Source organism: Malus domestica, chromosome 03 (assembly GCF_042453785.1).
Source record: "Malus domestica chromosome 03, GDT2T_hap1".
Taxonomy (NCBI): domain Eukaryota; kingdom Viridiplantae; phylum Streptophyta; class Magnoliopsida; order Rosales; family Rosaceae; genus Malus; species Malus domestica.
The window spans coordinates 8,596,110-8,620,338 of NC_091663.1; the positions used below are offsets into that span (position 1 = coordinate 8,596,110).

Here is a 24,229-nt window from a genome sequence, read left to right on the forward strand (position 1 = left end):
TAACATTAGGGGCGTTCAACTGCTAAAGATTAATGAGAGGATAAATCAGCTAAAAACCGTAAACAAGCCTAACTCTTTCTTTCTCCTCTTTCTCACCTTCTCTCTCCTTCTTTGCTTTGCCATTTCCCAGCAAGCGTGTATTCGTCTGCGAGCACAGTGATAGTAGATGTGGCGGTTGTGATTGTAGTGGTGGCAGTGTGGCGGTTGTGGTTGTGGTGCTGACGGCCGTAGTGGTGACAACTATGATGATGCTAACCGCAATGACAGTGATGGTAATGGTGTTCAGGAAGCTTATATGAAGGGATGTTTCTCTAATTCGTTACGTTTTTAAGCCAATTTTTTTTGTCATTTTGCAGTCCTAAGTTTTTTTTTTCCATGGATCTCTTCGTGGGAGGAGCATAGAATAATTTTTTAGAGGTACTAATAATAACATCCTTAGTTCATCTCTAAATGGAGATGCAAAATGCCTTGAAATGGGCGTTTTACATTTTTTGTTAGCTGGAAAACTCTTTAGTGTAAAACACTCATCTTGGCCGGAAGATGTGAACAAAAATGCAAATTTATAATTTTTTTATTATTTACATTAGTCTTCATGTACTCACTCACGCGCATGCAAAAAACATTTTTTGAATCATAGCGTGCTATGCATGACTTACACGTTTCAAATGTATTTATATGCGTGAATTGACAAAAGGAAAATCAAATATGTGAAGTAAATGAATAATCTTAGATCATGCTAGAAAAAACTCCTCACAAACAAATCAAAGTAGCTGAATTCACATAATAAAATTAGTCTTTCAATTTCCATCTACATTCTATTGAACATACATTAAGAATAGAGAAAATAATATTTAATAAACAACTGATTGAATCACATTATTGCTAGCTCATTATGAGGCTAAGTCCATCCCTCTCCCTTAGTATAGATAATATTGTTTGTTAAAAAATAAAAATAAAACAATCATTTGATAACTAATTTAATTACATTATTATGCGTATGCGAAAGACCTTTTTTATAACTGACATTACACGCCTCTTAAGATGTTTTGAACATGTTTAAAAATAGAGAAAATAATATTTAATAAACAATTGATTGAATCACATTATTGCTAACTATTGTGAGGTAATAATTTTAAAAAAAATGTACAAAAAGAATTAATTATTAAAAAAAAACACTGTTAAAATGATGAAAATACCTATGTATTATTTGATGCATTAGTTTGGATTGCTTTTTAAAAAAAAAATTGTTTTAGGGGTATTTTTGTCCAAAATGTTTTGGTGAAATTGGTGACCACAAAAGAGGTTGTTGACTTTATATATAAAGTTTTTTTTGGCGTAGACTTTGTCATTCAAAAAAAGAAAATAAATAAGATCCTAAATTTACATATCTCGTATTAAAATAGCACTGAAATATACATTTATCGAAAATGTAAAATGAGATGTAAATATGATTTTTACATCTCAAATTTGCGTCCTCCATTGAAAATCCATTTTGGAAAATAACAATCACAACAAGTAACTTAGCTTACCAATGCACCAGGGGCAACTTATCAAAAAAGCAAATATATAAATTCGGTATGCAATGACATTCCTCTTCACTCGTTTTCGACATTTTTTCGCAACGAACTCGCAATTAATTTATTTTTCTACCCCGTTTGTGTAAATATATATAATACTACAAAAATAGTAAGCAAGCTAAGTTCTTTTGTATTTTGGTTTTTGTTTTGTTTTCGTCGGAACTGATGCAATTGTCTTTGTTCATAAGGATGGAAGGAGGAAGCAGCTTGTAAGCCTAACCTCGTCATTCAATTCCATCCTCCAAGAATAATATTTCGATAACACAGTAAATGGGTAATTGGTCATATTCTTAGTGATTAACCGAGCGATGCTTTGGAGGATGCTGGCGAGTGGTGACGACAATGGCTTCTTCTTCTTTGAAGGTTGGTTATGGCATCGCCAGCAGACTGAGAGTGAGAGGTATTCGGCCTATGTCTTGTCTTCTTCTTCAGTACTCTACTCTTTTTCTGTTCCCCAACAGTTACTTGGCTCCGTTTCACTCTCGACCTTGTTATCCAACCAAATCTACAAACACCCATTTGCAGCGGCCTGCCAAAGTCACTAATCTTGAGGATGCACTCCATGTGTTCGACGAATTGCTTCATATGCGTCCTCTGCCTTCCGTTGTCCGTTTCAATCAAATCATGGGTCAAGTCGCCAAGCTGAAACGTTATTCGGCAGTAGTCTCCTTCAATAACCGAATGGGTCTGTCGGGAATTCGTCCTGATGTTTATACTCTAAACATTATCATTAATTGTTTTTTTCATCTTAACCAAATGGGGTTTGGTTTGTCTGTCTTGGGAAAATTCTTCAAACTTGGTTTTGAACCTGATGTCACGACCTTCAACACTCTAATCAACGGATTCCTTCTTCAGAATAGAGAGGCTGATGCTGTCGGTGTTCTGAATAAAATGATGGAGAGTGGTACTTGTAAGCCCAATGTGGTTACTTTCGGCACACTAGTAAAGGGCCTTTGCTTGAAAGGTAACAACACTGGAGCTATCCAATTGCTTAAGAAGATGGAAGAAGCAGGTTGCAAGCCTGACATAGTTGTCTATAGCACGATCATCGACAGTCTTTGTAAGGACACTATGCTTGTTGATGCGATGAACCTTTTCTCTGAAATGATGAGTAAATGCATTGACCCCAACATCATTACCTATACTTCTTTGATTCATGGAGTATGCAAATTATGGGGGTCAAAAGAAGCTACGAGATTGTTTAATGAAATGGTGAGCAAAGGTATATTTCCAAATCTGCACACCTTCAATGTCTTGGTAGACACCCATTGTAAAGAGGGCTTGGTCGGGGAAGCAAAAAGCATTGTCGAAATGATGACTCAAAGAGGTATTGAGCCTGACACAGTTACTTATAATTCGCTCATGGATGGTTATTGCTTGCGAGGGGAAATGGACAAGGCAAAAAAGGTTTTGGAACTAATGCTTCGCAAGGGATCCATTGTTGATGCTTATAGTTACAACATATTGATAAATGGCTATTGTAAGCATAGAAGGATCGATGACGCACTGATGCTTTTTGAGGAAATGTCTAGTAGCAGACTTGTTCTGAATGTCGTTACTTATAGCACTCTCATGGACGGTTTTTGCAAAGTAGGGAGAATACAGGATGCACAAAAGTTGTTCACTCAGATGCAAGCTTGTGGGCATCTTCCAGATGTTCCCACTTGTAATATTTTACTGGATGGCCTTTGTAAAAACCAAGAACTCCCAATGGCATTGAAACTTTTTCGAGAGATGGTAGATAAAAAGTTGGATCCAAATATTTGGACTTACAATATTCTCATCCAAGGTTTATGCATAGCTGGAAAAGTTGAATATGCAAGGGATCTCTTCCGCAGTTTATCGTCAAGAGGTCTTCAACCTGATACCAGGACGTATAACATAATGATTGGTGGCTTTTGTAATGGAGGGCTAACAAGCGAAGCGAAAAAGTTACTTAAAGAAATGGAAGAGAAAGGCTGTTCTCCAGATGATTGTACCTATAACTTAATCATCCGAGGTTTTTTCAATAACAATGAGCCATCAGAAGCAATGGGACTTATTCAACAAATAGTGGGAAAGGGTTTTGCTGCAGACGCTTCAACTGCGGAATTGATATTTGATATGCTGTCTAAAGATAAAATAGATCCTGCTTTGTTGCCATTGATAGAAAGATCGTAATGAAATTAATTTCTATCTTGGAAAGTTGAAACAGATCCTTCTAATGATCACAGTTAATTTTGAAACTGTTGCACATTCAATTCCTTAAATGCATTATATATGTTATTAGTTTAATCCATTATTTGATAGAGAAATTTGTATTTTACTATTATGAGATTGTGAAATATGTTTGAGGAGCATGGTATTTGGATTGATATGGTCAGATTAAGTGCAATACTGCAACCCGTAAACATTTATATGCTATATTATATAATTTGTATTTGAGTTGAGTCTTGAATGTTGAAGGCGACTTGCCAAATAAAATTATTGAGGTACTGTTCTTCAAGTCACTCTGTGGATGCCAAGGATGCTGATCTGGGAATAAATGTTGGTGTGTGACCTTCTCTTGGATAAATTTTTTCAGGTTATTCCATGATCTCAGCTTCATCGTCTATAGTCTCTCTTCTAATTATATGCATACGTTGTAGCTGAAGAAAATGACCGACCCCCTGCTTCCTTTATTACACTCACGTTAGTGCAGGTGCATAGCGAGAATAAGACTGGTTTTACATTCAAACATGTTCTGAATAGTTTGTTTCTCATCTTGACGGAAGAGAGCAAGGGTATCGCTAGTTTTCTCAATACCAACTGCTTTGCCGGGGATGAAATTCAGCAAATAATGTTGCCAGAAGATGTCTTGTCTTGGACGCTTATGTGAAGGTACATGTTTTGTGTGTTTAATAATATTGTTAACATAGTATGTTGATCCCTTTGCACGAAGTGAAACATGAGTAGCTTTGAGCTCATGAGACACATAACATGTATGGTTATGTCAGCATGATATTTTGCGGGAGCATCCATTTCCATGTTCACGTGGAAATAGAGACTCAGAAAGTTATAATGATTTGACTCTGATATATGATAATGAAGTCCAGGATATGGAAGATCATATTGTTTGTAGATGAAAATGGAGAACATGCGGATCGATTTGAATTTTGGTTACTTGCAGTCCCCAGCCATGAAGCATGAAATATCTGATTTGCAAAATGGCGAAAATGAGCACTTCATCCAAGTATGAGGATGTCGCTTATTTTCTCACTGCCATCTACGTATTCAGACCATTTCATCTTACCTTAAAGTTATACAGCCGACATCAGGGCTAATACTACACTAGTATATTCAAGTATATGCATATATTAAATCTCATGCCAGGTGGTACTATTATTTTTTTGTTAACTTTCAGAGAAATCACTTGTCGAGTGTGCTTTTGAGCTTCGAGCAGAGCAAGAGAATGCTGCATCAGATTGTCCAATTTATTTTGCTAAAATTGCTTTGTATTTTATTTTGCATGTTCTTCTTGGATCTCGCTCAAAACTTTGGGTTATTTATTTCTGACCATGGCTGGTTTTCTAGAGCATGAGGACAAGATTGAAGATGGAAACCGGATACTAGTCCAGAAATTCCAGTCCCAATTAACTCAGCAGCTTGAAGTCTTGCATTAAACTGTGGCACTTGCAGTGACACAACGAGAACATCAATTGAAAGATATGGAAGAGGACAGGCAGTCCTTTGTATCTATCCCTGAAGGCAGAGGTAAGATCTTGACATGAGATGATCGTCTTTGCATGCATTTCTGAGATCAAATTGTCTCTGTACAACTTGGTTATTTTTGGCTTGCTCTTCAAGGATACTAAAGAGCTGCGAGGAAGATTAGGAAAGCTTAAAAACACATATGGTTCTGGATTTGGATGGTATAGCTGGGGAGCATGAAAGACATCACTAAAGCTAAAAACTACTTGATTATAAGCAAAGTTAGATTTCAAAATACTTATTTATTAGCTTGTGCTTCGCGGATTCCTTAAGGTTTTTAGCAGTCGCTATTTATCTTTCTTAGAAATTAAGGTCATAACATTGAGATTCATCACTGCTATTGACCTAAAGCTAAATGGTTATCCAAACTTTTATTGTTTTGTAAATCTTGGACTCCTCTTTAATGAAAATATAAAAAATAAATAAATGAGTTCACGATGACTTTTTGGAGTGCCAATAATAAATTACAAAGAAAAATCCTGATATTAAAAATGTTAGGGGTTGTTTGATAGCCATTTCATTTTTAGATTTCACTGCAATCTTGTTTGGTAACTACTTCAAGTTTAAAAAAAAATTGAAAACTAAAAATGAAATGATTACCAAACAAGATTTTTATTTTCGGATTTTTAAAATAGTGAAAATAAAAATTAGAAACTATAAAAAGGAAATGTTTATCAAACAAGTCTTTAAAGAGCCATATATTTCATGTGAGCAACTAAGTAGATATACTCATTTTGTTTGTGAAGAAATGTTCTCCTAGTTAATTATCCAATAATTGCATGATCACTCATCCTTAGATTTAATATCAAGAATTGAAACTTGACCATTAGGAACACATTTATCTATTCTCCACCCTTGATATCAAATCAAAAGTTGGTGACAAAAAATAATTAGTCACTTGGTCACCAACTGACCATCAAATGAGACTATGAATTTGAGATACTATATTAATGAGGTTACAAAATTTGGACAGAGAGATGGTCATATCATTGATTTGATTATACACAAACATGTCTGTTTCTCTTTTCACGTAGTAAACACATAATTGTACACAACCGCTGATATCCATCAATTGGAAATTGTGATGTTAACTCTAATAATGCCATATATAGAAGCACCTCTATTTTTCTGCATCATTCCCTCCACCCAAACCCTCATTTGTCTGCTAAATAAAGTACCACAAGCAAATGCCCCATCTCTAACTTTCTTGGAGGAGGAACCATACACCATTTACCTCTCCAATCTCCAATACAGAGCTCACGTGGGTGCTAAAAAACGATGCGTTTTGAATACCTAGGACATAATTCTTTCTATTTCCCATGTCCCAACGTCAAAAACTCAAAATAAAGGCATAGACTTTAGCAAACATTGACCGAAATTTAGGAACAAAACTCATTCCCCTACAAACACCAAGACGCAGCTCCAACTCTTCTTGCTTTTGTAAGATTCCCACGCCCCATGCTTTGTTTCCTCGTCGAAGCTTGCGCCCATTGTGCCGTGAAATGCAATGTGCTACCTAAAACGCCGCCCGCCGCGTATTTTGCCTATGCTTCTCATTATCATTCCTTCCGCTATTTTTCGAATTTTAGGGTCTCAATGTTGTCCAATGTACTTTACAACGCCCGGTTGTAAAGTTCAGTTGTTCATGTCTGCGTAACTGATTTCTGATTGTTAATGAAATGTGAGCCTGACATGTATGGGTGGCTGATTGTAGCACAATTTAGTAGCTTATTGACGAACTTCGAGTCGTTTGCTCCCTCCTACATGGCTATTTCTACTAGTACTACTACCGCCATCACTACTAGAGGCGATGTGATCGATCTCTTTCTTGGTGAGTATCCCTTTGGGTCTCCTGGGAATGCATTTTCCTCTCACTCCATCTTTCTCTGTTTCCTCCAACTGCAACTGTGCACTCCTGCAAATCCATGCATGTTTTAAATCAATTAATCAATAAATTTGCCAAGAAACATCTTCTAATCAATAAGATTAAGGAAAGAAGTCAACTGTGCACCCTCACATTAAACAAATTCTAATTTGACTCTCTAGTAGGTATGAAAGGAGAAGGTCTTGGGTGCGGCCATCGTTGGTGGGTCTCTTCATTTTGTTGTGTGCGGCCCTATGGCCACCTGGTCCAGTCTTCGGACCAAAGAATTTCTCGTACAAAAGAGATGTTCACGTGCAAAACACAGAAGTTCTAAACGAAGTGTGGTTTCATACCCTATAACAATACTTGAAGAATTCACGGATTCGAAATCCATTTTTGTCTGCTTTGAACATTTACTGAATTTATATACTAAAACTGAAATTGTAATCTGCTAAGATCAACCGCGCCGGCCCACATATTTCTAGACAACAAGCTTAAATAAGGACACAAAAATGAGAATAACTCGTATAGTACAGGTTCATCGTCACGATGATGTCCTATGTCAATAACGTAAAAATGTAAAAAAATAACATATTCTTGTATTATTGACACGGGACGTCATATACTGGGGTACCTAGTCCATACAAGTCTTCCTCCCCAAAAAACCTACTATATTTTTTAGCATATCCCGTGAACCGGAGTTGAATGTTCGGCCAAGAGTTCATTAACCAAGTATCTAACGGCTAAAAATTCAGCATATACTATGCTTTGTTGCAAAACTACAAAAACCCTAAAAATTAAAGATAGCATTCTACAGAAAAGTGAGTAAGGCAGGAAGCTGGCTATGTTTCAAATTAGCCGTACGAATATTTCATTCGAAAAACGAAAGCAAACCAAACGGGCTATCAGAGAATCAAAAAGTTTCAGACTAGGATCCCCAGAAAGGCAGGGGAAGAGGATAATCCAACATTTTCAAGGTGAAACTTCAAATCAACATTTGTACTACATTACATATTACAGCAGATGCTTCTAAGTTAAAATGCGTGCCTACTTTTACCAAAACCTACATATGTGACTAAAATGAAATTAAAAGAACGAATAGGACTTAATTAAAACCTTCACATTCGACTCGAATCCTATGCTAATCGGATCTGAATCGACAAGTCAGATCCAAATAAGATTTGAATCCGTTAATCCGATTATAAGTAGATTCGAATCCAAACTGATTTGATCCGAATACGACACGTATAATAACAAGCATACAAGTCTACTGACTACATAATTTGCATTTAGAAAGAAAGTTGTCCATGCAATAATTTAGAAGTGACAATTATTAGTGTGTCATTATAAGTAGGTGAATCTAATTAATTACACGCATACCAAACCGAAATTTTGAAATTCTATCATTTGGCAAAAAAAGTTACTGTACCACCCTAAACACTAAAAATGCTTCCATAATGATGACATATGTTCCAGAAATACGGCACTGAGTAACTACGAATATTTAGAGTGCTAATAAATATTCCGCTACCTCAAATGAACTAGATTTTTCAATGTTCCAAACTTAATTTCGAGCGTCAATGTCATCGTATAAGTGGTTTGAAATTTTTTTTCGAGCAACCAACCACTATAATGACACTTGTTTACAGGACTGTGTTCCCAGCGCATTGAAAAATTTCTCTACAAAAGGAATCGGAATAAACCAAGCACACAAAATTAAATGAACAAAGCATACGTACCGATCTGCATTGTAAGAAGACGACCTCTTCAAAGACGGAGCCGCCTCTTTGTTGGTCTCAATTAAGCTCCCGCTAAAATACTCCTTATCTTCCATCTTTACCCCCGCAAGTTTCGAAATTACCGTCTCGGTCCCAGCATGATTTTCGGCAACGCCACGACTCAGCCTAGGCTTGTAATGCCCAACCAGCGAGAGCCCCTGCTCCCTCACCGCCGTGGACCCGCAGTCTCTGAACGAGGTCGAGCCGCACGAGATCAACTGCATCAGGACCGTCGACGCTTTTAACTTGCCAGCTGGACAGACCTCAGCCGTCCGGTTCACAGGCTCCTTGCTCACCCCGTTCGCGCAGAGCACCAGCCGTCCGTCCGCTTTCATTAGTGACTCGAGAGTTTCGGGGCTCGAATCCGACGGCGGAGGCGAAATTTCATCCCGGCCCAGCTCCGTACCGTGGCTCTGAATCTGAATCACCTCCCGTTGGCTTTGACCTTGACCTTGACCTTTTTCGTCGTGCTCCTCTCGAAAGCGTCGTTGGTGCCGTTTGTCGTCGGTCTGAGTCGACGCGTCGGCGGCGGCTTTACCGGTGGACTCGCCGACCGACTCGGTCTTGTACACTTTGTACTCGTTCAAGTCGATCGAGCTCCACGATTGGTTTCGCCGGCGCGAAATCACAGGAGAGTCGAAATCGTCGCCGGACTTCAGCGCCTCCGGCGGCGGTCTCAGGGACCTCGACGACGCTGTCTCGAGAGCCAGGTGGTTCAGCGGCGGGTCAAGAAGCTCCGACCCCTTGAGCACGTACTCGTGGCCGTGCGACGGGTATATCAAGTCGTTCTCCGTCAAATCGTGCCAAACGAAGCCGGTTCTGTAGCTCCTGCAATTTCAATTCCAATGAAGTCAGTAGATCAGATGGTTGAAAAAATCAGTAATTAGATCAGACGGTTTGAGAAGCTCGCTTGTACCGTTTAGAAGACCAGGAGTACATCAAAGCCATGCCTTTGCCACGTAGCAAGTTTAACCGGTTGATAACATCTGAGGAAAGAAACGCACAAACTAAATTCATCTGATTTGGGCCTGTTTGGTTGCCGAGAAAGTGGAGAGAAAATAAATTCTTACCTCTGAGAAAGAGGCCACGGGGAGAGGAGAGAGGGACTTCCATGAAGTGAGGGTGCTCGAGCTGGCCGTTCATGGAGAGGTAGTAAACGACAGGGACTTTTCTGGGAGTGAAAGGGAGATTGGGACCCGTCTGGGCAGGACTAATCCGGTCGGGGCTGGTTTCCGAGTCCCGCCATTTACTGGGGATTTGGAGGTGGGAGGGTCTGCCGCTGGAAGTGACAGCCATGGCTGATGGCTCAGTAGAAACAAAGAGTTTAGAGTCAGAGAAGAGCTGTTTGGTTACCGAGAAAATTGTGTGGGGTGGGGGGAGAAAAAGTGCGGGAAAATGGCAGGTGGGAGAAAATTTAGGAGAGGAAGGGAATGGGAGGGAAGAATTTTTATATACCGAGGAATTGGGGGGGGTGTAAATAAGGAAATTGAAGATTATGGAGGTACATATTTTTCACAATGGGGATGCGGCAGACAAACGCTACCAAACAAATGAGGGCCGTTTCAGACTTCAGAGCCATGGCAACATAAATCCGGATCCTCGCGGAATCCTCATCAAAAGAATTCGGAGAGAAATTCTTATTTTTTAGATTTTTTACAAACAAATCATATTATAGCTAGTTTATTACGAGATTTAGCTCATACCCTCTCTCACTAAGATAATATCGTTTTTAATTTAATTTATTCACAAACAAAAAAATTTCCTTATAAATTTTTCGATCCAAAGGGTAATAATATCAATGATATTAAATTATTAATCACCTCAAGCCTTAATTTGTGCTTAGATATCTTGAATGATCAATCATATAAGGTTTTTTAGCCAAAATGGTCTATGAGATTTCAATAACACATCACTTTGGTCTCTAAGATTGAAAATTAATAGAAATGGTCATGAGATTGTCTATGATCCATTATTTTGGTCCTTATGTTAAAAACTCCGTTAAGTGTTCCGGATCTCTTGGCTGAAAATTTAGGCAATTTACAAAACTTCGTAACTCAATCGTTTTTTAACCAAATTCAACCCATAATATATCAAAATGAAGACAGGAAAGTGTAGAATAAGATTATACCTATTTGGAAGCTCAATGGTTGCCGGAGATGGCTGAAAAATAGCCCTAAAGGTGACTAGTCCGCGAGAAAACTGGAAAACTTGTCGGAAACTAGGTAAACTTTAAACGTTTATAACTTCTTTAATATTCAACGAAATCGAGTGATTCAAAAATGAAAATCATACTTCTCAACAAGGCGAATAGAATGGTATCTTTCTCAATGGCTAACTCGCCGTGGTTTGGCCCGAAAACGGCTCGAAAGTGGCTATTTTGGTCTCGAGTTAACCACTTTGAGCCTTTTTCCTGCCAATCTACGGCGAATTAGCCATCGAGAAAGATATCATTCTCTCCGTCTCGACGAGAAGTATGATTTTTGTCTTTTAATCATCATAAATTTTTTATTTTCATCACATTGTCAAAGTTCGAGGACTAAAATTAGTACCTCATATCACGTTGCTTTACAAACTATTCACTCACTGAGTGTATCATCTAATCATCATAAAATTGAAAATCCTAATAATTTCAAGGATCAAGGACCAATGATGGACCAACTTTATGCAACTGATGCAATCCCCGAAGAAATTTTTCTTGAATAAAAATCTATTGCAATTAGATATTTAATTTCTTTTTTCTTAAAAATGAACCAGCTGATGATTTCGTCATGATAATGTGATTCATCAACCTTAAAAATCAAACTTAAAACGTACTGTATAGAATACAAACTTGAAATTCGTCTTCAGTTAATGAGTCATTCATTACTAAACAAAAAACTTTCTCACAAAATTCAAACCCACTAGATCGGTTGACTTGTTTGTTTTATTGTCGTTTATTGCTTTGGTCTTGTACCACCTAACTTTGACTACAAACCGTAACTGCATTTTCAACGCCCTTTCCGCAAGTTTGAAAACCATCTAGAAAAGAAGTGGACCCAATGCTGACGTGGCCTCATCTCCTTAACCCAATTCGTTGACAAACATTTCCAATTTCAAAATAATTTCTTAAATCCCATCACATCACATAAGGTGCCACATACCCATAAATCATGGGAGCGTTGATAGATTGGACAGCTCTGATTTGAGTTTTCAGGGCACGTGGACGTACCAGATCAAAAGAGACTACATCAGAAATCGTACAGACGATCTGGGAGATATGCAGTGAAATCTTTAGATGGGCTGTTCTGTCATCCTCCTTCCCTTGGTCTTCTCAGGTACGTAGACGTCGTCGTACTGGTGTACGTTTGAATAGGGCTGGGCACGGGCCAGCCCAAATTTGGAGGAATCGGCTCCTACCCGTTTTAAAATGTAATGGGTCAGGTTGGGCTGGGTAGAGAGCTTTAGGCCATCTCCAACCGAGGGCTGGCCAGAGGGCTCGTTTGAGCCATCTGGCCCTCCAAGATTCCCCAAGATATTAATATTTTAATGAACAGTACAGGGCCATATTTGCCTCCATCTCCAACCGAGGGCCAGAGGGCCAAAGGGCTCGTTTTAGCCCTGTCACAAAAAACCGTCTCCAACCGAGGGCCAAAGGGCCATAGGGCCAAACATAATTTATTATTTAAAAACTACAATTTAATGTTGTATAAATGGCCTAGGAAGTTATACGAAAAAAATAGAATTGAAAAAAAATATGAAACAAATTTTGTGAAATAGAAGTTATAGGAAAAAAAATATGAAAAAAAATTTGATTCATATGAAAAGGAAAAAAAAAGGGAAAAAAAGAAGTTTAAATTCATTAAAAAAAAAAAGAAGTTTAAATTCATTAAAAAAAAAAAAAAAGCCTAATAATCCAACGGCTACTAGCCGTTACATTAAAAAACATTTCAAACTATTAGTGTCGGTTATAACCGACACTAATAGTAGAACTATTTAAAAAAAAAAAAAGCTCTTTAATGCTGTTGGTTTTAACCGACAGCAATAGGAAACATTAAAAAAAAAAATAGCCAGCCCCGGGGCTGGCTGGCTGGCCGAAAGCAACCAGCCCTCCAGCCCTCCAGCCCTCTCCGATCCCGTGGGGCCCTCCCAGATTCCAGAGCCCTCTGGCCTAGCCCTCGGTTGGAGACGGTTTTAGGGCTATTTTCGGCTCTCTGGCCCTCTGGACCCTTCGGTTGGAGATGACCTTAGAGTTTTAGAATCAAACCTAACTCGTTCCATTTCAAACGGGCCGGTTTGGGGCGAGTCCACAAATCCTATTACATTTTTTTTTCCGTCAACACAGAAGGGGATGACGTCATTCAAGTCGTCTTCCTCAGTCATCGAGCAACCGTTTCTTCAGCGATAACCCAAATCCAACTCAGACCATTCAAGTCATATTCCTTAGCCATCAGGGAGAGAGGAGAATAGGATAAAATCATAACCATAAAAAAAATTAAAAAAAAAAAAAAAACCCCAACCAACACAAAATTAGAACCATAAAAAAAACCAGAAAAGATAAGTCAAGGAGAGAGAAGAAGAGTCAAGGAGAGGGAGAGTGGCCTGCTCCATAAGAAACCCATTAGCACAACGCCAACGGACTAGTCGACGGCCATGAGAATTTATTCTAGTCCTGGATGGTGGCGATAAGGTAGTTGATCGAGTCAAGAATGCCACAGAATTGGCCGAGTCAAACCAGATTGGGTAGTCAACAGCTGAGATCTGACGATTCAACGAACTTTAGCGAAAGCTCGAGGGCGGCGCAATTGTGGTGGTTGTGACGACGGTGATGGTCTGGGCGACTTCTATGACTGCGATGTCATCAAGGAGGAGAATAATGGTGATTGTTGATGGTGGTCGCAATTAGCCAAAAAGAAGGTGATGGATGGCTGTTGTCGAGAACTCAACGCAAGCTCGGGTGTGAATGAATGGGAAAAGGGAGATTGACGAAAGTCTCTGAGATAAGGGGAAAAAACGCTACAGAGTTTTGGATTTAATTAAATCATATTAATCCAATCCATTATCCCATGCTACAAACAGGTCAAGTTGAGGCCCCGTTCTTTCTTATTTTTGGACCCGCGGTTCCAAAACCCATTTGCCCACCCTTATATTTGAAAGTAGGTAAATCGTGTGCGCTCTAGCCTCTCCGAAGACAAATTAAACTCGGGGTCCGTTTTATTTTATGGGTCAAAACTGTGGGTTTGGATAGCGATTAAAACAGGTAGTTTAAGTCCAAGTTATTAGCAAAAGAGTCTATTTGATAATAATTTCATTTTTAATGTTTAGTTTATTTTTTATTTTTTATAATTGAAAACTGAAATCTTCTTTTGTAAAGATGAGAATGCAAACTCCGCCGATGTGATTCTTAAATCCCTTATTATAGAATCATGAGAAGATTTAACCTTTTCAAACACTTTCTGTAACTCAGTATAGGCTAGAGAACCAAAGAAATGTGTAACAAATCCTGAACATTAGCCATCCCAGACGTGTTGATATCAATGGTAACTCATTACTTTGATAAATCATTTATTTGGAGATTAGATGTATCATGTAGGACAGGCTCTAGTCACTCAAGTTCCGAGTCTTGCCCTGCAAAATATTTATTCAAATATTACTTGGAATCTCTTAGATGATGTGTTCCATTGCGATGCATCATATGGCAAGCCAGAAGATGAAAAACTGCAGATTGGGAGAAGAAGCAACAACTTTAGGAGAGGAGAAAATCGAAATAGTTCATATAAAAGAGCCCCTCACTAAAGAAGAAAACAATTCTTTGGGCCATACAAAGCTTCCCCATTTCCTCCTCAATTAAAGGCCCAGGTCCAACAATGTATGTTGGACTGAAGCCCAATCCATAAAAAATATCATTTTCCTCACTCCCAGTCTATCACACGGTCAGAGACTCAGATAGAGACACCATCTTTGAGAAGTGCATGCAGTTGCAAAGGCTTTGTACATGAAACAGCAGCTCTGTACCAACCAAATGATGCTCGCGCCACAATCATCTAAAAACAAATTAAAATATGCCTTCCTTTTCTTTTAAACTTCAATTAAAAGATGCATTCCTTTTCTTTTAGACTTCATTTTTTTTTTTTTTCAAAAAATTGGGATTAGTTGTGGGATTCATTTCATATTGAACTTCAACGATTCGAACTGTCTATATTGACAGTCTTGATTCGTAGATAACCTTGCAAAAATTCAATTCAATCCGAAATCATTTGCCCATATAACTGTCATGATGAAATTTCGATGTTTCTTAAAAAATGGTGTTCGTCAATTTCTTTGAACTTAATTAGATGCCTCAAATACATCTGATTGGCTAATATTTTGTAATGATGAACTATGAGGTGTAACTTACAAAATAAACAGTTCGATTCGTTGAAATTAAACGTGGTGTGAGCCACACAACTAATTCCTATTTTAATATATAAGGGCTAATCTGAGATATGTTAGGGAACAGAAAGTGAGCCTAGTTGATAATAATGTGGAAATGGTTGGGCCTCCTTACCAAGCCCAGGGAAGTGGGGTTATTCTACGGGAAATTGATGCTGAGCCCAGTAACCCTATAAGGTGCTCCACCCCTGAGCAACCACTAAAGAACATATTCGAAGAGTTGGGCCTAAAGAAAAGGAGTGGGAAGAAGGTGATCTATGGACCTTAATCCTCGGTTAAAAAAAAATAAAAAATGGGGTAGTAGTGTAGGAAGTAATGGAAGGAAGAGAAGTCGGTTTGCTGATTCGTTTCTAAAGAAGTTGTGGTCTGATGGGGGAGATAAGGCTATTAGCTGAGGGCAATCTCCAAGAGGTCCCGATCATAGAGGATGACAATCTATGAGCGTATATGGATGGCATAACAAAAGTGGATAATGAGGAATTTTTGGCGCGAAGTGCGGGAAAGAAGTCCCAGGGCTGTTACAGATGACCTGAAATAGCCGCAAAGTTGCCATGAACTACCTCATCTGGAACTGTCGTGGTCTAGGGTTAGACACGGTGGTTTGAGCTCTACATGGGCACATTAAAAAGTACAGACCCTCTGTGATTTTTCTATTGAAAACTAAGATGAAAAGTCACAAATTAGTTGGGGTTAGAAGAAGAATAGGGTACAATTGTGGGGCTGAGGTTCTTTTTATTAAGGCGGCGGGAGGATTATGCCTTTGGTGGAATGATCCAATGGAAGTCCAATTGTTATTCTCCTAAAAAAATATAATGCATACGAGGATTAGAAAGAGATGTAATAGTGTGTGTGGTGTCTGTCTACGTGGGTGTACAACAATCCTTATCGAGCGAAAAAACGGGAGTTCTGGAATTGGCTCTCTCAGGTTATTGGCCTTGCACTGACCCATGGTTTTGTGGTGGGGATTTCAATGAGTTTTTTTTGGATCATGAAAAGTTGGGAAGAAGTGAGAATCCTCATTCTTGTCCACGCTATCTTCAGGAGTTCATGATGAAGATGGAACTCTTTGACTTGGAGTTTAGTGGGCCGAGATTCACTTAGCGCGGTACATAGAACAACCGTCTTTCGTTCAGGAACAGTTGGATAAGGGTCTCGTGAACGAGAGCTGGAAAAAGAGGTGGCCAAATACCACAATTATCCATAGCTTGGTGCGGGCCTCTGATCATTGCTCTGTGATTATTAATTTTGACCCGAGACCTGCGAAGGGAAAAAGATTTTCCGATTTGAAGCTTTCTGGGCGGAGGATGAGGGATGCAGAGAAATTATAGTAAAATGCTGGAGTACCCAATGTGGGGGTGGTTCATTAAGGAAATGGCAGCGGAAGATTGATGCGTGCAGAGGCAACTTAGTGAATTGGAGTAGGAAAAGTTTCAAGGAAGGTAGGATAGAGATAAAAAGCATGATAAATAAGTTGGGCTGTTTGCAGGAGAACTGGGAGGAACACCATGAGCTGATTTCAGAACTAACGGGGTTGATTAATAGGTTGAAGAAGATGGAGGAAAAATATTGGAAACATAGGGCGAGGATAAAGTGGCTACAGAATGGGGATTCGAATACCAAATTCTTTCACCAGACGGTTATTCAACGCCATAAGTTTAATCAGATTGGTAAGCTGCTGACAGTCAAGAGAAGTGGATGGAGAGCCTGGATAACATTTGGTATGTAGTTCATAACCATTTCTCTTCACTGTTTACCTCATGTGGGCATCGAAATTGAGGCTCATTACTTGACTGTCTTGTCCCAATCATTACGGAGGAAATGAATTCCCATTTGTCAAAACCCATTGAGATTGATGAGATTCATGAGGCGGTTTTTCAGATGGGGGGTTCCAATGCCTCTGGACCCGACAGATTTCATGGTGTATTTTTCCACTCTTACTAGGAGATCATTGCGAAGGATATAAAAGGTTTTGTCCAAGAATTTGCAAGTGGCAGGGTGAGTCATCGAAACCTTAATTCCACCCAAATCTTCCTCATTCCGAAGACCCCAAGCCTGGAGTCAATGGGCAGTTTTGTCCTATCAGCCTATGCAACTTCTCATACAAAGTCTTTTCGAAGATTCTGGTGAATCGACTGAAACCTTGGCTGCCAAATATTATTTCCCCGACACAAAATGCTTTTGTGGGTGGTAGACAAATCCAAGATAACATCGTCATTGCTCACGAGGTTTTCCACCTCCTAAAGCTAAGAAAGGTGAAAACGAAATGTGAATTTGCCATGAAGATTGATATGAATAAAGCTTACGATCGCATTGAGTGGGATTTTCCTTGGTGGATAAATATGGTGACGTGATGTGTTAATACAGTTGAATTTTCAGTCCTAATCAATGGTCAGCCAGGGAGGAAGTTTAAACCATCCCAGGGCTTGAGACAAGAAGACCTTTTATCACCTTATTTATTACTTATGGTTAGTAAGGTGCTTGCTAGACTATTGAGTAAGGCAACTGCTTGGGGTTTTTTTGGAGGGGATTACACTCAATGCTATTGGGCCTCCTTTCTCTCATCTTTTATTCGTTGATGATATGTTGATTTTCCTCCAAGCCACGACTCAAAACTGCCATAATATTTTCTAGCTTCTCCATGCTTATTGTAGTGCGTCGGGGCAGTAGATTAGCACTAAAAATCCTCAGTTTTCTTTGGTGCAAATACCCCACATTAAATTCGCCACGAGCTATACACAATCCTCGATATGCCACAGGTCGATAATCTGGGGCTATATTTGGGTATACCTACTGTTTGGGGAAGATCTAAAAATGCTGCTTTTGCTTTCATCAAAGAATGGGTCTTGGCTAAAATACAGGGGGGAAAACAATCATTTCTATCTCAAGCTGGTCGGAAAATGCTGATTAAAGCGGTAGTCCAAACTATTCCAGCCTATCCAATGAATTTGTTCTGATTCCCGAACACAGTTTGTTAGGAAATTGATTCGGCTGTTGCTCAATTTTGGTAGGGCCAAAAGGAAGGGGAACAGAAAATACATTGGGTGAATTAAGAAACTCTGGGGACGGCAAAAAGTAAGGGTGGGATAAGGTTTCAAAATCTCAGTGAATTTAACTTGGCACTTCTAGGGAAGCAATGATGGCGTCTAATTAATGAACCCAACTCAATTTGGGCTCAAATCCTCAAAGGGCAGTATTTCCCTGACTGCTTGTTCATGGAGCTGAAGCGTGGGAGCAGAGCCTCTTGGGCTTGTTAGAGCCTTTTGGGCGGAAGATAGTTGATTGTTGCGGGCTCACATTGGCAAATTATGGGTGAAGGTCAGACTTTGTTGTCGAGGATCGTTGGATTCTTTCTTTGAGTCAGGGACACCCAACCCCTCTCCACGGTGCAACCCTTGATTCTAACCAATTGGTTTCATCCATAATCTGCCCGGTATCCTAATGTTGGCAGATTAATGATATTAGAAAAGACATTTCAGTAGGTGACCAAGATGAAATCCTTGACATTGTTATTGGTGATGAGGAGATGCATGATAGGCTTATCTTGTTGACGGATCAAAAAGGCAGGTATACGGTAAAATTGGGATACCACTGGGTTCATAATCATGCACGCCGCAACTGGTCCCATCATCCATCTTTGTCAATGTCTATCAATACCTTTGTGTGGAAAGCTATCTGGAGGTTGGACGTCCCGCTGAAGATTAAAAATTTCCTTTGGAGGGTTCTCAGTAATGTTGTTGCCACCAAACTTGAATTATTTTGAAAGCACTGCAGCTCTTCTTCGTCATGCCCTTTTCTGCAATCTTTAGGAAGAATCGATTAAACACGTGTTGTTATTATGCCCATAAGTGGAAGGTGTTTGGTTTGGTGGTTTATTGGGTTACCGTGTTTAGCGACACTCCATTACTACAGTCTATGCTTGGTTAGAGCAATTGCTAAATGGGGTCATTGGAAGTACTGATGGTCGAATGCAGTTCTTGGTCCAGGTTACGTTCAAGTGCTGGAATATTTGGAAGTCTTGGTGCAATGTTATTTTTAATCATAAGCTTCCATCTCCTTACCAAACCTTAAACGCTACCTCTTGTGTTATTGCCTCTTTCCTGAGTGTGCAAGCTCTGAGGCTTGGGGGGAACCGTGGTGTTAATACTGATCATGCTCCTGATGTGATGTGGTCCCCTCCACCTAGTGACACAGTAAAGATAAACATGGATGCGAGTTGGAAGACTAATGGTATTCAGAGGTATATTAGAGTGGTGATGCTAGACTCTAATTCTAGGTGTCTGGCTGTTCGGATGAGGGCAATCAAGGCGATAAGTTGTGCATCGGTGGAAGCTCTCAGAGTGTTGAAGGGGTACCTCTTAGCCCAACAACATGGATTCATGAAGGTGATTGTGGATTCTGACTCGAATAAGGTAATATCATGGTTGAATGAGTGTATCGAGAACAACTGTTAGGAGGCTTTCCCTTCTCTGTGCAAGATCCGGCAGTTAAGGGAATCCTTCCATGTATGTGCCTGGTCTTGGGTCCCAAGATCGACAAATGAAACGGCAGATTACATGGTGTCGCATTGTGGCGCGAAGATATGCAACTTAGTCTAGGTCGATAGGCCCCCATTTTCGCTCCTGAGAATTTTGAACAACGACGGTCTTCCTTATCCACATAGTTAGTTTTTTGGGGGTTGTAAGGGGTTGGTGTTGTCTGTGTCAATGCCTTTCCTACTCCTCTTACTTCCTTTTATGCTTCATTTTTGTTTGCCCTGAGTGGCTTTCTTTGCCGCACACGTGTCTTCCATAATATCTGGAGATTTGGCACCTATGTAATGTTACTTGATGTACTGTTCCATGAGGATTATCTCATCACTTATTCATCTTACTGCAAGTCTGCAAATATATGCACTTTGGTTTATCGTTAATTTTATGCTCCCTCGCTGCCAAACAGTGTTGGAGTACTTTGCTCAAGAGATTATTAAGATGTGTGGGAGGTACTAAGAATGCATGATCTAACATATTTTCTAGATTAATCACTGCACTAACTAATGACATGTTTACTTGTAGGAAATTAGAGAATTAAGGAATCATGTAACTTTGGAGGAAGGAATGAGAAATAAATCAACTACTTTTTCTCTATAGTGTTGGAAATACTCAGTTAACTTCCTAAGAATCACGACAACTCGCCATAAAAAAAGTTAACTAATATTCATAGGGTGATATTATCCACATCCTTTGATACCTTGCACACACACCTCTCAACTTTCAGTCGTCGGATCAAATTAATTGAAAAGAATCAAATGACATAAATTAACAAGAGGTGTATGGATAGCATTCATATTCCCAAACTAATTCAGGTTTCACTTGTTTTTTAATTTATTGTTTTGAGATATGTTTTTTTACTGACCACGTCTTGTTTTATTTAATTTTTTTTTTAAGGAGGACAACTAATGGCAAGCCACGGTTATCCACCCATTCTGGGGGCCATGAAGACTCACAGAGGCATTTCAGCTTCTCCCAGGCCACAAGTCTGGCTTCCACACCAGTAGCGGGTTTCAAACTCGAGATCTCCAATTTTTAGTTTTAAGGAAGCCTCATGGTCCACCCTTTACCACTAGACCACCAGCTCGTGGTTACCACGTCTTCTTGTTGGCTTTACTTAGATGTTATTCGCATTCCCAGTTTGTATCTCTACTAAAAAATTATGTTCTACTAGTATAACAAACTGAAAGTTTGAGCAACACTACTATAAATCTTACCCCAATTTTTTCATATTTATATTAGGCGATGATTTCCATAGAACTTCCACACTCTTATCTGCTAGAGCAAAACCACCTTATAAAACCCAGTGTTAAAGAGCCTCCTAGCTAGGAAAGAATGTGAATACCAATATTAATCTTGAATAAACAAATAGTTCCATGGGAGAAAATAATGCATCGCATGTTTGCTCTTGTTTCCAACTCTCTCTCAAGTAGTTAATTAATGTCTAGATCTCTTGTTATTGGCAAATCCTTGACGGGGTGTTACATCATATGTCACTATACTATACAAGTGATAAGATACTTGTGTTAAAAAATTAACAAAAAATAAATCTTTCCTCCAATTATATAATGACACATGGTGTACCACCTGTGTTTTGAATACAATGAAAATTTTCTCCATTCCATACCTTGTTATTGGCAAACCCTAGATACTCCTTTCTCATTACTCCTTCTTCCATACCTTCTTGTTGGCAACCCTAGATACTTCCTTTCTCATTCCTTCTTCCATACCTTCTTGTTGGCAAACCCTAGATACTTCCTTTCTCATTACTCCTTCTTCCATACCTTGAATATCATGATAAACCTTAAGTATACATTGTCATATAGTGATGATTGATCATATCAAGATGTTGACTTGGTTGCTCTATGTAGTCATATATCAACTGTGGGGATAACCCATGAGCTCACACAACTTACAAATATCTCATCCCCTAACGATTTAAACTCTTTTAAAATATTTAAGGTGAATTGTGCGCCTCGACAGCATTGCAGTTGTGAGCATGTAGACATATACCACTATACACATGCAAGACAAGCTAAAAGGATGCTTATCAACTTATCTGATGTCAAATTCTTAAAGGTGACTCCATTTTATGGGATTAGAACCTCTGCATTTTCTTTGCCTAACATATTCATGAGGAAGTGGTAGTGGTAGACATAAAAAATCATGAAATGAAGGGCTTTGCTTCTTCTTAGAGACATAGAAAGATACCCAAATTCTTTGTTCCATAGCTATATAGCTTGAAAATCATTACATCATAATGTGGTTTTACTTATTTTTTAAAATCAAAATAAATGCCCTATCATAAAAATAAATTGGTTATATATAACCTATGGATCTTTTTTTTTTTTGGTCAAACGATAGATTTGTTAGGTTAGATGTTAGATTAAGGAACCAACAAGGTTCTAACCCACATTGTGGTGCGAGGACAACACTCTCCCCACCCCTGTGGTAGAAGGCCACTTCAACCTATGGATCTATTGAGACAATTGCTCATGATCACACTCCCACTACTAGAATCTAATGCTTGAATTAATGGATGGACCCAAATTCTGCAATTACTTTTTTTTTTTTTTTTTTAAGAAAAGGTACGATATTCATTAACGGAATAGAACTCGTGCAATTACTTAATTATGATTCCTTATAATTTTCGTGACATGTCTATGTATGTATTTGTGTGGGTTAGGATCTAGGGACACACATTTTTGTGGTTCCTAATCTGTACATATTTTTTCAAGGATCAAAACCGTTTACATTATCAATTCATCATTCATAGATCATCCTTGCAAAAAATAAGATAAATCCAAAACTATTAAGACATTCATTTGCAGTGAAGAAAATTGACAAATATGGCTCTATAAAGAAATACTAAATTTAATCAAACAGTCATATAACTTTAGATTTGGATTATTTTTTTGTAGAGATAATATTTTAGGGAAAACATAAAAGATAGACAGTTGGAACGTTGAAATACATTACCATGCGCCCTGCAAAACGTGTGTCCAAAAGTGTGCATCCAAATACATTATTGTAGAGATGATATATATATATATATATATATATATATATATATATATATATATATGTATGTATAAATGCATATCCCTCAAATAGGCTTATTTAAGGGATCATGCGCGCGCAAAAGGTTGATCAAATAAACAAGTTTTTGTTCTACGTGGTCTTTGAGTTATATACCCTCGTTTAATTTTGGTCATTGAATAAATGAAACTTTAATGAATAACTAATCAATTTCCTTTCTTTGAGTTACCCGTTCTCATATCCTAGACTATTACTAACAAAACTGATTCTTCCAAGGTATAAATGAAAATTCCAATGACTTTTGCTACTATAACCTTCCCAAGCACCATTTTTTTTCTAGGCATTTCACTCAGAAAAAAAAAAATACATTGTATTTCAACAATCCAACCGATCATCTTTTATGTCTTCTCTCAAAGATCGTATCTACAAAAAATAACCAAATCCAAAACCATTTGAACGTTGGATTAAATGGTAGTCATAATAATGTTTCTTTCAAAAACCGTATTTGTCTATTTTTTTCAATACAATTGGATGTCTTAATAGTTTTGGACTAGTCTAATTTTTTACAAAGATAATCAATGAATGATGTACAGAATCATTGAAAAAAGTTACAAAATAAACACCACAAGTGTACTTCAAATAAAATGATTTTAAAAATCCCTTAAAGGAAGGGAAGTCTCTATATCCTCAATCAATATGTGTGTATGTATTGTGGTAAAAGACTAACAGTCCCAACTAATTCAAGAAAATGGAGTACCAAGCAAGGTGGAAGTAATCTAATATTTTCTTAATCATTCTGTTCTAGATTTCAATAACTCCTCCCCCTCTGACCGTTCTCCAGTAGAAAAGAAAGGTTGAAAAGGATTTCCCCTTTACAATTACAAAGATGTGAATTTAACTACAATATTTTTATGTATTTAATACATCCATCATTTCAATTGTTAAATGATAATAGTATTATATATATTTTCACATAATTATATTTAATCGTCAAATGATTATAGCCAATCCCGAAAGATATATAGCAGATTCACATGTATAAATATTTATATATATGTATTTTGGGTAATAAAGAGGCTAATTGTCATAACGAAATGATAATTTGCTTCCTATAATATAAGTAGCGATCACAATCAAATTAGGGTCAGCTTGTCAATCATATGGGAAAGTTGCCACCATCCGCAGCTATGGGACCGTTATTCCATAACACGATCATACAATTCTCTCCACACCACTACTTCCGCATACAAAGAACAAAGTTTGTACTATTATTATAATATTATATGTTGCCGGCTAAAGAACAAAGAC

At 38.3% G+C, this 24,229-nt stretch overlaps 2 protein-coding genes and 1 long non-coding RNA gene across 4 annotated transcripts; 2 read left to right on the plus strand and 1 right to left on the minus strand.

The window, feature by feature from the left end:
- The first annotated feature begins 1,481 nt into the window (after window positions 1–1,481).
- LOC103421437 (putative pentatricopeptide repeat-containing protein At1g12700, mitochondrial) lies at window positions 1,482–3,916 on the plus strand. 2 transcript variants are annotated; one of them, XR_011578771.1, is made up of 2 exons: window positions 1,482–1,575; window positions 1,766–1,900. XR_011578771.1 is itself a non-coding variant. In XM_070818258.1 (2 exons), the coding sequence occupies exon 2, from the start codon at window positions 1,920–1,922 to the stop codon at window positions 3,735–3,737; it is 1,818 nt and encodes a 605-aa protein (XP_070674359.1). In that variant the 5' UTR covers window positions 1,594–1,686; window positions 1,766–1,919; the 3' UTR covers window positions 3,738–3,916. The 2 variants fall into 2 exon arrangements, 1 of the variants encoding a protein (XP_070674359.1); XM_070818258.1 differs by lacking the exon at window positions 1,482–1,575 and adding an exon at window positions 1,594–1,686 and having other exon boundaries at window positions 1,766–3,916.
- Window positions 3,917–4,254: 338 nt separating this feature from the next.
- Window positions 4,255–5,747, plus strand: LOC139194057 (uncharacterized). The gene is made up of 3 exons (XR_011578772.1): window positions 4,255–4,436; window positions 5,130–5,309; window positions 5,403–5,747. It is a non-coding gene; the product is annotated as an uncharacterized lncRNA (long non-coding RNA).
- Window positions 5,748–6,270: 523 nt separating this feature from the next.
- Window positions 6,271–10,412, minus strand: LOC103421430 (protein SOSEKI 5). The gene is made up of 4 exons (XM_008359467.4): window positions 10,019–10,412; window positions 9,865–9,934; window positions 8,910–9,776; window positions 6,271–7,221 (listed from the first exon to the last, which is right to left on the minus strand). Exons 1-4 carry the CDS (start codon window positions 10,242–10,244, stop codon window positions 7,035–7,037), a joined length of 1,350 nt encoding a protein of 449 aa, XP_008357689.3. The 5' UTR covers window positions 10,245–10,412; the 3' UTR covers window positions 6,271–7,034.
- Window positions 10,413–24,229: the final 13,817 nt, after the last annotated feature.

Coding starts and splice junctions, on each gene's coding strand:
- LOC103421430 (XM_008359467.4), bottom strand. CDS start 10,244: ATGGCTGTCACTTCCAGCGGCAGACCCTCCCACCTCCAAATCCCCAGT. Junction 9,777..9,864: donor TACTCCTGGTCTTCTAAACG/GTACAAGCGAGC, acceptor TTGAAATTGCAG/GAGCTACAGAACCGGCTTCG. Junction 7,222..8,909: donor TCTTCTTACAATGCAGATCG/GTACGTATGCTT, acceptor ATGGATTTGCAG/GAGTGCACAGTTGCAGTTGG.
- LOC103421437 (XM_070818258.1), top strand. CDS start 1,920: ATGGCTTCTTCTTCTTTGAAGGTTGGTTATGGCATCGCCAGCAGACTG.